At 52.2% G+C, this 12,746-nt stretch overlaps 2 protein-coding genes across 2 annotated transcripts in view; both read left to right on the top strand.

The window, feature by feature from the left end:
* The window catches only part of STUM (stum, mechanosensory transduction mediator homolog), a 64,488-nt gene extending 53,561 nt beyond the window's left edge, over window positions 1-10,927 (top strand). Inside the window, exon 3 of the mRNA XM_050759691.1 lies at window positions 3,303-10,927. Coding sequence (XP_050615648.1) covers window positions 3,303-3,337 — 35 coding nt within the window. The 3' untranslated portion in view covers window positions 3,338-10,927. The remainder of the gene's footprint in view (window positions 1-3,302) is intronic.
* The window catches only part of COQ8A (coenzyme Q8A), a 685,974-nt gene that overhangs the window by 305,093 nt on the left and 368,135 nt on the right, over window positions 1-12,746 (top strand). The gene's annotated exons all lie outside the window — the stretch shown is intronic.

Below are 12,746 nucleotides of genomic sequence, written 5' to 3'. Positions count from 1 at the left end.
GCTGTGGCTGGTGTGGGGCGCTAACTGGGCTGCAGGATAAGCAAGTGCAAGAAGCTGCAGCCCCCACCTTTGCCATGCAGCCTTCACTGGGGGTCAGTGTCAGCCCCTTTGTTGTCTGCACACTGTTTCCAGGGCTGCTGTCTTTGCATCAAACTTTTGAGAATGCTTTTAGGGGTGTATTAGTCCATTTTGACACTGCTGATAAAGACATACCCAAGACTGGGAAAAAAAAGAGGTTTAATGCACTTATAGTTCCACATGGCTGGGGAAGCCTCACAATCATGGCAGAAGGCAAGGAGGAGCAAGTCACATCTTATGTGGATGGCAGCAGGCAAAGAGAGTTTGTGCCAGGAGACTCCCATTTTTAAAACCATCAGATCTTGTGAGACTCATTCACTATCACAAGAACAGCACAGGAAAGACCCATCCCCATAATTCAATCATCTCCCACCCAGTTCCTCCAACAACACATGGGAATCGTGGAAGTTACAATTCAAGATGAGATTTGGGTGGGGACACAGCCAAACCATATCAGGGGTATAGACTTGAGGGCTGCATACAAAAACCAGTCACACCTCATTCTTGCCCACTGCCTGACTCCCAGACTCATTCACCCATCTCAGCAAGGGAAGCCTTTGCATTTTTTTTCCCACAACTAATCCCACCCCCAAAGGGTGAATAGTTGCCACTCATAAGATGGTGCTGCAGGTGGGATTACTCCCAGCAACCATGGAACTTGTGTGTCCGAGAATGAATCCTTTGAAGGGAATAAGTACAATGGACTTTCCTATCCTAGAAGACAGTTGGATAAGGGACTCTTCTTTCCGGTGTCACTCCAGCCCCTTGCTATAAAAATGGAGGAAACTTTTCAGTTGTAACAATACACCTTGGTTTTTCACATGGCATTGCCTGGGGTGTCATCAGCAAATACACCATCATGAAAAACTCCTAAAAGGGGAGTCAGAGAAATCTAGATGAAAGTGGGAGCTAAGATCAGGAACTTGCAAGCATGTTGCTTGATTTATATGAATAACAACAAATAACAATCAACAACACCCTGTCAGTAAATACTTGGTAGCTTTATGGTGGGCTCTTTCTACTGCCATGCCCATGGCAGACATCGCTAATCAATCATGACACTTTCTGCTGACCAATCTCACATGTTCTCAGCACAGGGCTTCAGGCAGTCACTACTAATTGATCCAAGAGGTCTGAAAGATAAAACCTGTTTGCCACCCTCTGGCCTGGGTCTTCCCCAAAATATTTTTATATATGTGGCTCCTCTCCATAGAAACAGCTAAGCACATAGCTCAGACAGAGCCAGTGTGGGACCAGGATAGGACACATTGGCATCTTTAGATTGCTGTAGTCAAAGCTCTAGCTGTCCAGGAGCTGCCACTCATGTCCATCTGGAATTTATCTGGAGAAAGACATGAGCTGAGGATGAAAAAAAAAAAAGGGCTGGGTGCTGTGGCTCATGCCTATATCTCAGCATGTTGGGAGACTGAGGCAGGAGGATCACTTGAGACCAGGAGTTTGAGGCTGCAGTGAGACATGATCATGCCACTATACTCCAGCTGGGCAACAGAGCAAGATTCTGTCTCAAAAGAAGACAAGAATAAAGAATGAAGGCAGCAGTGTGGGCATGGCCAGGATATGGAGGGCTGGGGAGGCAGTGGACAGAGCTCACTGGCAGTGTGAGAGCCCCTCACTGTGCCCCTAGCTATGCCCACACACCTGGTGGGCAGACTGCTGGTCACTGTGGCTGTCACCGTGAGCACTGAGCACTCCCTGCCTGGGGATTGGCATCTGAGAAACTGCTGGCATGGCCCCTGTCCCATCTCCCGGGCCTCACCATGGATCCGCTTTGTTTCCTGTGCGGAGCGTTCCCTATGGCTCTGTTTTCAGGCTGTGTTTTCTCTTCTCTCTCTCTTCCTCCTGCTGCCTCCCACTCTGTGCCGCTGCAGTTTCCCAAGGTGAGTCTGCGGATGGACGTGCAGGCCTCGTGCTGCTGCTTGGGGCCCTCCCCTCCCCTGAGACCCCAGTCCTACACACAAACACCCCACCCACTCTCCCAGTGGGTCAATGGGCTTTTATGTTTAGCTTTAACTTTTGATTTGGAAAATGATTAAACATAGAGAAAAGTAGAGCCCCTAGTAAAATGAGGCCCTAATGCCCACACCAGCCTCAACCACTAGCAATTCATGGCCAGCCTCTTTTCCTCTGTCATTCCCTACATCTTCCCTACCACAGCATGGGTTTATTAGCACCCAAAATTGAGAAATACTCTGCAAAATGAAGAGAAAAAGCAGCTCAATACACTGAAGCTCCTCTTCAGACTAAGTTCACTGGCTAACAGGAATAACCACTCAGCAAATTCTGCTCATGTAATAGCAGCTGGGAATATTTCAGTAGGTATCTTTTTTTTTTTTTTTTTTAAATCTTTTGAGACAGAGTCTTGCTGTGTCTCCCAGGCCGGAGTACAGTGGCGCGATCTCGGCTCACTGCAACCTCCACCTCCTGGGTTCAAGTGATTCTCCTGCCTCAGCCTCCCGAGTAGCTGGGACTACAGGCACGTGCCACCATGCCCGGCTAATTTGTTGTATTTTTAGTAAGGTGGGGTTTCACCATGTTAGCCAGGATGGTCTCGATCTCCTGACATAGTGATCTGCCCGCCTCGGCCTCCCAAAGGGTATCTTCTTAAAAAAACAAACACAATACCCTTTCACACCTAAATAAAGCAGTAACAATTCCTTACTATCCACAGAGCTCACTTTTTCCCTAAGGACTCATGATCAATATTTTAAAGGTTTAGCCTTCAGGCGCCTTTTCCTGCTGTAATGGTCCAGCAGGTTGGAAGCGTACAGGGATAGCTGCTCCCCTCTGTATGCCATCTTTCTCCTTTCTTCCTCCTCTCCATCCACCCATAGCAGATTCTTAACCCTCAGGGAAGCCTGCCTGGCACCTGCTCCCAAGGCTCTGCATTGGGAAATCACACCAGACCAGTCTATGAGTGGCTTCCAGATGTGGGTTCAGGAGCACGTCGTTAGCCTTTTAACTCCCACCCCAAATGCCAGCCCGACAAACATTCCCAGTAGACCCAGTACTCCACACTTCCTGATTATTTTGTTTCTCATTAGAAAGTCAAAGCCCTTGGGAAAAGCTGTGCTCTAATGGTAGCAGTCATTTATACCTTAGTATAAACAAGGCCTCCTGTGTGCATTCTGGGCTAGGGGCACCTCCTGGAGAAATCCTGAAGGAAGCAGGTGTCTAACCATCTCTCCTTTGCTTCTTCCTCACAGGCTACAAGGAGCAGGGCATCCCACAGCAGCTGTGAGCCCACGGGAGCCGCTGGGGAGATCCAGGGGGGCCCTGTGAGGGCTGCACCAGGCAGCTTTGGGCACAAGGACCTTTACATGTTCTCTTCTGCCATTTTCTGGACTGGGGGTGGAAAGGGGGTATTTTTAAAAATATTATTTATTTTGAAAACGCATCTGCTTTTCTCAGCAGGTTGTGAGGCCTGCCAGCCCCTCCCGCTCCGGAAAGCACTGTGGGCGCAGGCACCAGAGCATCAGAGAGCGGGGTGGAGATGAGAACGCCCACAGAGAGGCTGGGATGCTCCAGCAGGCTCCAACCGGCCTTGCTGTACCCACTGCCCACTGCAAGGGCACGCCACAGCAGCTGGGCCGGGCCACACCAGGCCCTGTCTGGGTGAGCAGGGGCTCACCAAGGGGACAGGACCGTGGTAGACCCGTCCTCTGGGACCCCACCCGCCTCAAAATCTGGTGCCCTCAAATCTGAGTGTTTACCGTGTGGTCTCCTGGGGGCAGCACCAGGGTGGGGGTAAGGATGGCCAGGCTCCACTCTAGTGTGGAAAGGCCCACTGTGCCCAGAGCCGGCCTGAGACCAGTCCCACAGGCGTCTCCTGGGCCTGCCTCCCTGACCGCACCCCTGCCTCCTCGCAGCTGAAATCTAAGGGCTGGGTGTGTCGTGACCTGTGTTTTCCTGGGAAGGAGAGGAGTGGCTCCTTCCCTGGGGTGAAACTGCCAGAACTGCCAGATGTTTATATACAAAATTATTAGACCGAAGCAGGAGCGGGCAGACTAGCAGTCTTTCGCCCAATACTTAAAAGCATTTCTGGCCCACATTCCTTTTTCTGAAGTCATTGGGGCCAGATGTGTCTCTCAATTGAGAAATGTTAGATTTGAGAAAGACAATGCGATCCATTTATTGTACGCTTTCTAACTTCCCGGCAGAGTGTGGAACATCCCGCCTACCATCAGGCACGTGAATATTTCTGCGGAGAAACATGTGACTAGTCCCATCAATTGGGATCTATACAAACTGTAAATAGCCTCACCTCAGTTCAGTCTAATTTTGCCACTAAGTAACTTAGGGAAAAACTTACCATTTGAGAGCTTTTGGGGTTTCAGAATTGCAAGAACAATTGTATGGGGTTGTGGACCTGGATCTGCAAACAGATGTGTTAGGAGGGTGAAATTGTCGGCATTACACAGGGACTCCTTCGGTTGCCAAGGGACCACAGGCCTCTTTAAGGAGCCCCTCTGTAAGTGATTGGGACAGGGCTAGATCCCTAATGGGGCCGGGAGTGGGGAGAATCTAGCAGAAGTTGTCCAGACTACTGTGGATCAAGTATCAATCAAGAGAAATCATACTAAGAGGATGGACACTTACGTATCTGTTCCCTTTCCTTTCCTTTTCATTCTAACATAGGAAATGCTAACAGGTGGAGCTGGCCCAAAGTCAAGCTTCTGACTCCACTTGACACAGTGCCATTGGGCATGTCCCTCTTTGAAGGGCTTGTTTGTCTATCAGAGACTCTGTCAGAACTCCCTGAGGGCGGGAGAAGGGATTTTGCTAGATCAAAGTGCTTGGGAAGCAGTGGCCACCATTCTGGGGGTTTCAGCCCACCTAACCCATCCACTGGGCTTTCTAATCATAGTCCTGCCTGAGGAGCGGGCCCTGCCACCCACCCCTCAGCATGGATCCCTTAGCTACTATTCGTCTTCCATTGCCACCTGGGGCTGGGCTGCTGTTTTTGAACACCTGGCAGTGTCTGTCGTGTCCTGTCCTCTCTTCTTACAGACCCCAACCCAGGCCTTTGCCTTCTTCTCTCCTGTTTGGAAGCCTCTGTGTCTTCAAGGTGTGGGATCAGATTTGGTTTTCTCTAAAAAGCTAGAACCTTCTGCTGTGTGCAGCGGGCATCCTCCAGGCTGGTGCTCGCTGCTCTTGAGGAAGCTGTGTCAGAACGGAGCCGCCCCTCTACTCAGATAAAATAGCTTCAGCTGCAGGAAGCCGCCCCCTCCCATGTCCACCAGCCCACAGCCCTTCACCCCACACCGCCCCCAGAGTTTGCCCGACACCCCCTGAGTGATGACAGGTCTCAGGAGGGGCCGCCCCCACACATGGGAAGGAGCAGCTTATTTTCCCGGCTTGGGCTGGGGGCGGCTGCTGAGGGGGTGAAGAAGAGATAGCAATTTATGTCGCATGTTTAGTGACACAATCCAGACGCAGGTGGGACTTTCTTGAGTGGCAGGTGTCACCCTGGGTCCCGTGTGGGACGGCTTAATACAAGGGTTTGTTTGTGTGCGTGGAGGGCCATTGTGCCCCCAGATCCTCCTGTCCCCTGAGGGCTGTGTCTCTAAACCTGGGAACACATCAGCCTCAGGAGGAGGCCCCTTTCCACGTAACTGATGTGTAGGAGAAGCCAAGAGGCCCCTGCCTGTCTCCTGAATGAAGCTGTGAGGGTTGCCACGTGGGCGGGACCAGTTCAGAATAGCGCCCCCGCCCCTCTAAATTAGACTGTGGTCTCCAGCATGATCATCTTCAGTAGGTAAGGGACAGTGGCTGATTTACTCCAAGTAGTTCCAGCTGGCCACTCAGACCGGGGCCAGAGTTAACTTCTCAAGCACCAGCCAGCTGAAAATTAGGGTTCTCATGCCAGCAAGTGCTTGGTTGACACACAGTCCTTTGGTGACAAAGTTGGGCTTTGCCTGGATAGTGCAGACAAGGCTGCTGGTTCAGAAGCTGCAGGGCACATTCCAGGTTGGGGCCTTTTGTCCGTTGGAATTCAATAGGACGCTCCCTGGCTGTGGGTGTTTAGGGCAGGAATCACAGGCTTGCAGAGAACATCAGAGGCAATGAGATGCTCCCAGTACCCAACTGTGACACGGGGATCAGGGTGGCCATTCCCTTGGGTCAGAGTGGGAACCTAAAGCCAGAGTGAGCTGTGGGTAGCCTGGGTGTGTCCTGCGGATGGTGGAGACTGTTGATTTGGATGTTAAGCTCTGAGTCAGTTTTAGAACCAAGGACCTCAGGCTGAGAAGGCCAGATCCCCATGGGAGTGGCAGGATTCTGATGGCTCCTGGCTGTGGTCCCAGCCCCCGGCCCACGCCTAATGCTGGGGCTGCAGAGCTCTGCTGCCAGCGCCCACTCCAGCCGGCCACGCTGCTGGCCCTGCTATGGTAAGGAAGGGGCAGGCAGCATGGTTCCCACCCTCAGTTGCCCCAGACCCACACATCCAGCCCCAAGAGCAGCCTCACCCAGGCACGGTGCAGGGCATTTTAGCTTCTGGGAGGGGAGATGCCTTTGTGAGTTTCACATGTCAGAGCAGAAGCTCCAGGAGAGAGTAAGCCGTGTGCCCCAAAACACTCGGCTCCTATGTGGCAGGACGGGCAAGTGGCCAGGTTGGGCCGCCCTCACAGCCTGTGCCATCCACACACTCGTTACAGCACTCCCAGAAGAAGGAGCAGAATTGCAGGCAGCCCAGAGCAGTCCTGTGGAGGGGTCTTGTCCCTCAGGAGTAATAGGGTGATTATGTCACATGTTTAGTGACATAATCCCACCTGCATCTGGATTGTGTCACTAAACATGCGACGTAAATTACCATCTCTTCTCCATCCCCTCAGCAGCCGCCCCTACCCCAAGCCAGGAAAATAAGCTTCTCCCTCCCATCTGTGGGGGCGGCCCCCTCCTGAGACCTGTCATCACTCAGAGGGAGTTGGGCAAAACCTCCTGGGAAGGTCTCCACCCTGCCCCACAAGGCTCCATACTCCCACCTGCCTGGGCAGCCCTCACACCCATGCTCCCTCCTTTAGGCAGGCCCAGAAGGGTGCCCCTTCCTGCGGGTGTCGGGGAATGGTGGCAGAGAGAGAGCTGGTAGTAGGAGCTTCCCCATCCTAATGCGGAGGACCAAGTGCCCACTCTCCCAGCCCGAGGCTCCAGCCATGCTGGCACAGGCATCTCAGAGGTGTGAGATAAACTCCGCCTCATGCAGGACGCCCAGGGCTCGGGAGCAGTAAGGAGGATGCTGCAAAAAGGAACTGCAGAAAGAAAAAAAAGCCGCATGGTTAACTTTTCCCCAGGAGGGCAAAGGGGCCCAGCTCTCAAAAAGAAAAGCCAGGCACAGACCCCAACACCAAGTGTAAGGCAGCGCAAAGCGGGGCTGAAACCTCAGGACCGGGGTCAAAGGCTTTCCGAAGGCCCGAGGTCCTTGAGGAGGAGGGGAAGCTAAGAGGGCCTTGGTCCTTCTGCACCAGTGTGGCTCTTTAAAATACAAAACACCCCTGAAGCCAAAAACCCTGAAACCTGTTCTTTAGCTAACCCCTTCCCTGCCCAAAGGCCTGCAATTCCGAGAATTCACTTCAGTTTTGCCAGGATCCAACCCCTGGGCCTGAGGGTGGAGAGCCTGGCCTCCTCAGAGTCCCTTCTAGGCTCCTGCGCCCACTTTAGGTTTTAATTGCATTGGCTGTTTCTTATGGTGTTAGTGAATTTTGCAAAGAAAGCCCAGAGCATTGCACAAATGTTTGGGGTCAGTGTCATTTAAATGGAAGTTCCCCAATAGTGGCTGAAAGCAGAGTTTACTGTTATTCCTCCCTCTTGCTGGCTTTGTTGGAGGGTTTTTACTGGAGGGATTGGAAGTGGGAGAGCACTTTTAAAGTGCACCCCACCCCCCGCACCCCAGCTGCACCTAAGCTCCCCAGAGACCATGACCTTGTATGTGGCTGGAGGCCTCCGGCTTAGGGTGCAGCCTGAGGCCTTTGCTGCCAACCCTCCCAGGAAAGAAGCTGGGCCTCAGGCTGAAGAAATACAGGGTTTCCTCTCCAGAGGGTTCAGTGAGCACTCAGGTAGTGGCCTCGGGCAGTCCTCACCAGGGGAACATCTCTATGCTTTGCATTAATTCGTCAGCAAGCGCTCAGTGAGAGCTAAAGTGGGCCTGGTGGTCCTGTGCTTGGAAAGGATGCCCTCACCTCCACAATCCTGCTGTCCCATCCTCCACAGGTGAAGCTGCAAGGTGAGCAGAGGCAGGTGTGGGGACGTACTCCTCCAGGACAGGACTGCCCCTTCTGCCTCCAGAGACCTCTGTGCACTGGGTTTAGGGATGAGATGCCAGCCTAGTCAGGGGAGATGACTGTGGTCCTTCTGACTGGCTTGGATCTTTAAAATAATCACAAAAAAGCTCAGCCTGAGCAGATGGGTGTGAGGCTCATGGGCTTGTGTTTTTCATCAGTTTTCTTCCCGCAAGATTCTTAGAGCTGGATGTTCACGGGATCATGGGGGCATGGAGATGGTCACGCTCAGACAGTCATGCACTGGCCCTAAATCCCAGGCCATGCAGAGAAAGGAAGAATCCCAACCAGAGTGACCCCAAATGTCCCCTTGTGGCCCAGGAGTGAGTTCTGGCCTGAGTGCTATTATGACTGCTGGCATCTCTCCAACTGCCTCTCGCCTCAGTTTACCCATCTATAGGTTAGGAACAAAGAAGGGCTCAGGCAGCCATCGTTTCCCCATTTCTGTCAGAGCCAAGGGCTTGGAGGGCCAGCCCCATCTGGGCAAGGGCTGTCCTCTCCTACCCAGGCCTCGCCTTCTCGCTGAGGCTGGCAAGATTCTAGCTGAACAGAAACACTGGCCCCCAATTCCACTCTCCCCTCCTGATGCTACCACAGAGGGCAGAAAGGTGCCCTGTAGTGTCCACCGTGTGTGTGTCCTGAGTCTCCAGTGTAAGTCATCTGGATTTGCATTTAGCGGGGAACCTCGGCCCCCAACCCTTCTCCCTCTCTGCCTGAATTTGCCAAAATGCCAACCATCCAGGCAGGTGTGGATGCCACAGTCCATCCCCATTGCATTGCACCCCCACATGGACAGAGGCATACATTCACACACATTCCCAGCACCTTTGACTGCTGGGGGAAGCAGGCTGGGGTCTGCCTGGAGCCTCAGGATTGGGACTTATATCCAAAGGAGCCCACACCCCCTCTTCCGGGATGGGCGCTGGTTGGCAGCACTTTTTGCCTTCACCACACCCCTGACCCCTGCCCAGACCACACGCACACGCTGTTTCCTGTCTCCAGGACCCTGACCTGTGGATCTCTTCCTCCCATGCACTCCTAGGGTGAGTGGGCTCAGCACCAAACTTGGCTGTGCCCATTCCCCACGACCCCAGGTTGGCCTCCTGTGGGAAGGGGAAGGTGGACCTGAACAGAGGAGAGGGGCAGTGTTCCCACCCACCTGCCCCAGCACAGGAACCAGGGAGGAAAGAAGGGGGAGGGAGGTTCCATTCACTGTTTTCTGGGTTAGCACTAGATTGGATGTTTCAAGCAAGGGACAAAGTGATGGTGGTTGTATCAGGCTCCTCATGGGCACCGTCACCCCGGAAGGCCTGGGCACCCATGAGAACCTGTGGCCAGCCCTTTTCATCGGCTAAGTTCCCTGCTGTTGTGTGTGGTGTCGTTTTTTTAAAAACAACATATAAAAAAACAAAATAACTGGTTCTGTGTGTATCAACTTAATTTACATACAAATGAGTGTTGTGTTGTGATTTGCAGTGTTTTGACACCGTGATTGGCTTTGTTTGGGTCTCTCTTCTTTCTGTGAAATTAATTGCTGTGCGTTTTCACTGTTCTTAGAGAAGACTCTGAGCTCCTGGAGTTTTCTTGTCTCACTTCTACCCTGACCCGCTGGGAGCCTACCCCACCCCAGTCCAGCCATGAGGGTATTTCCAGCCTATTCCAATGACTGGAACCCTTCTTGGAAGAAAACGTCTAATGTCGGGGACCTAGGGACGCTTCCAGACTTGCCCTGTCTGGAACCCTGCAGCCTGGGGCCCAAGCCCGCCTGCAGCTCAACTTTCCCCTGCACCCTCAGGACCTAGCCCCACAGACCTTCCCTGGGAGCTGCTCAGGGGTCTCCACTGCGCCCTCTAGGGGCCAAGCAGGGTTCCAGATTCTCCAGCCTTCTGCCAGCTTTAAAACCCTTCACTCAAGCAGCATTGCTGTACATGCAATGAAAAACACCATATATGATAGTCAAAACCTGTGTACATATCTCCATGTACATATTTATACATACACACACCTTCCTATTATAAATATATAAAGCATGACATCTCTTTGGCATTCCAAGTTTGTGTTTTTTTAAATCCTTGGAAATACGACTTTGGAAACCTTTTTCTTCCTTTCCCTCTTTTCTATGTTGTAATAAACATTCCTGTGACCTTTCTGGTAGTTTATCAAATCCCTGTGTCCTCCCGTGTTCCGAATCGGACAGATCTGGGGACAACACGCCTTCATCCCACCTCTGCAGCCTTTGCTATTGGTTTGCTTTGCGTTATGAAGGCTGTCCTCCCCAAGGCAGGTCTTGTGTTCTTTCAGACCTTTTTCCCGAATTCCCCTTCTTCCGAAAGGCTTGTGCAAGTTACTCTTCAAACAGTCTCATCTTTGATAATCTGATCCCTTTGCAACCAGGAATTTGCGTGCTAAATCAAGCATCAGGCCCCAGATTGGGTTTACCAAGAATAAGTGTACAGATGCAGCTCATTTCCTGCTCTTAATTGTTAGACCGGTTGATGAGGGAAATGTGGGCAACATACATATTTGACAAAGACTTCTGAATAAATGAGAGTCTGGGTGAGAGTGGTTAGGAGAATGTATAACTACCTGTTCAGTTATAACGAAGGACAGGTGCACCTGGGAGAGAATTGCATCCACAACCCAGCCAATGCCTTCACTCATAATGGGATGAAGACCTACAGAACTTACCAATTTGTGGATAAGGAGAAATAAGTGTATTAGATGAATAAATCAGAATCCCAAAATCTCCTGACGGGCAGAGGCAATGTAACACAATGAAATCTAATAGCGTTCAATGAAAGCGTTGTGTTTGGCATGAAGAAAGCTCCGTGCTTTCCTTCATCCCTGGGGAGTTACTCAACAGGTGGCTCAGTGTTCATCATGGCCTGCTGGGGCTGACAACACAGGCCATCTGGTTTCAGATGCACCAGGAGCTGCAGGCTGGGGTCTGGAATGAAACCGCATCTGCGGCATTGCATTCAGTGCTGGGTGCCATGGGGGGGCGAGTGCTCTGACAACGAGTGTCCAGGTGTCATTCCTGTCACTCACACCCAAGGGAAGGGCCCCGCCCCACCCCCTGCCATTTTCTCAGGCCAGCCCAGCACCCTTAGGGTCCACTTACCTGGGGAGAGGCTGCAGTCTCAATGGCCTCGATGCTGCTGTTGTCCAAAAGAGTGAATCATCTTCAAAGCACAACCTTTGGTGAGACTTGAAGCTCTACTGCAATGGCCTCTCCAAGGCCCCAGAAATGGCATCTGTGCCTAAGGTTGACTTCAGTCGCTGCTAAGACCAGGATCTAAAGCCCAAGGCAGTACAATGACCCAAGGCACTCTCAGAGTTCCCCAGACACTCTAGGGAGCATTTTGTGATCATTTGCATTGTCCAAATACTCAATGTGCTCAGATTAAACCGGAATGCTCCTGGCTGGAGGATTCTTCCGCAGTCATTCGGCTTCAGAGGGGCTCACGAGAAGGCACAATGGGAGATAGAGTTAGCTCTCCTTCCAGCACCGCCAGGTGAAGGAAGGAAACCCTTTGCATGCACTAACATTCCCTCTCTTCTACCAGCACCAAGTCTCTTAACCTCAAGAAGGGTGACGTGCGTTGAGCCAGCCACTGCCTTTCTGCTGGGGGGTGAATAAGTGTTCCCTACCGACAGAGTTCTCCTCAACCCCAGAAGGAAAGGGCTGTGACAAACACGAAGGCATCTGCTCCCCACAACTCCCTACACCCTACACCCTAGGCCCTGGGAGAGGCTCATGCTTGCCAGTGGCAGTCACAGGAAGGGACACATGAGGATGTGCAGGGGACAAAGGGCTCGAGGAGGTGGGAAGGCAGTGCTTGGGTTTGAGGATGGGGTTGCCAACGCGTTCCTCAGAGGAGGAGTGGGGCCCAAACCTGGTGCAGTGAGAGTCCCAGGTGGGGGACCCCGGGAGGCAAATCAGTGCAGGCTGCATGTTGGGCCACCGAACCCAGAGGATGGGTCTTCATTCCCAAGAGGACCAAGATGAACATTTCTGGGCTCCTAATACCAAGTCAGACTCTGAGTAAAGCCTTAGGGAAGGGTCATGAGACCCAAGATTCAGTTTATATAGAACACGTCAGGAAAAACTTGGGGTGATAACGTTGCAGGACTTTTCCTTAGTTCAGCCATGAAAATTCAGGCTCACAGACAATTTGAATGGTGAGTGAGACAGGGTTTTATTGGGTGAAAAGGAAGAAAAGGGGGAAACGGAGTCTCGCTAGGCTGGAGTCCCTGCCAGAGCGCTTCCTGGGCACGGCTTGAGTACCAGGTTTCACACAGGAAAGAGGGGGCAAGGCTCCTCCCTGCTGCAAACATCATGAACTTCCTGAGGCTCCACCTCACTGTGCAGGCCGG

The sequence above is a fragment of the Macaca thibetana genome, chromosome 1 (assembly GCF_024542745.1).
Source record: "Macaca thibetana thibetana isolate TM-01 chromosome 1, ASM2454274v1, whole genome shotgun sequence".
In the NCBI taxonomy this organism is placed as follows: domain Eukaryota; kingdom Metazoa; phylum Chordata; class Mammalia; order Primates; family Cercopithecidae; genus Macaca; species Macaca thibetana.
Note: the sequence above shows the minus strand (reverse complement) of the source record. Positions and strands in the feature narration are given on the sequence as shown.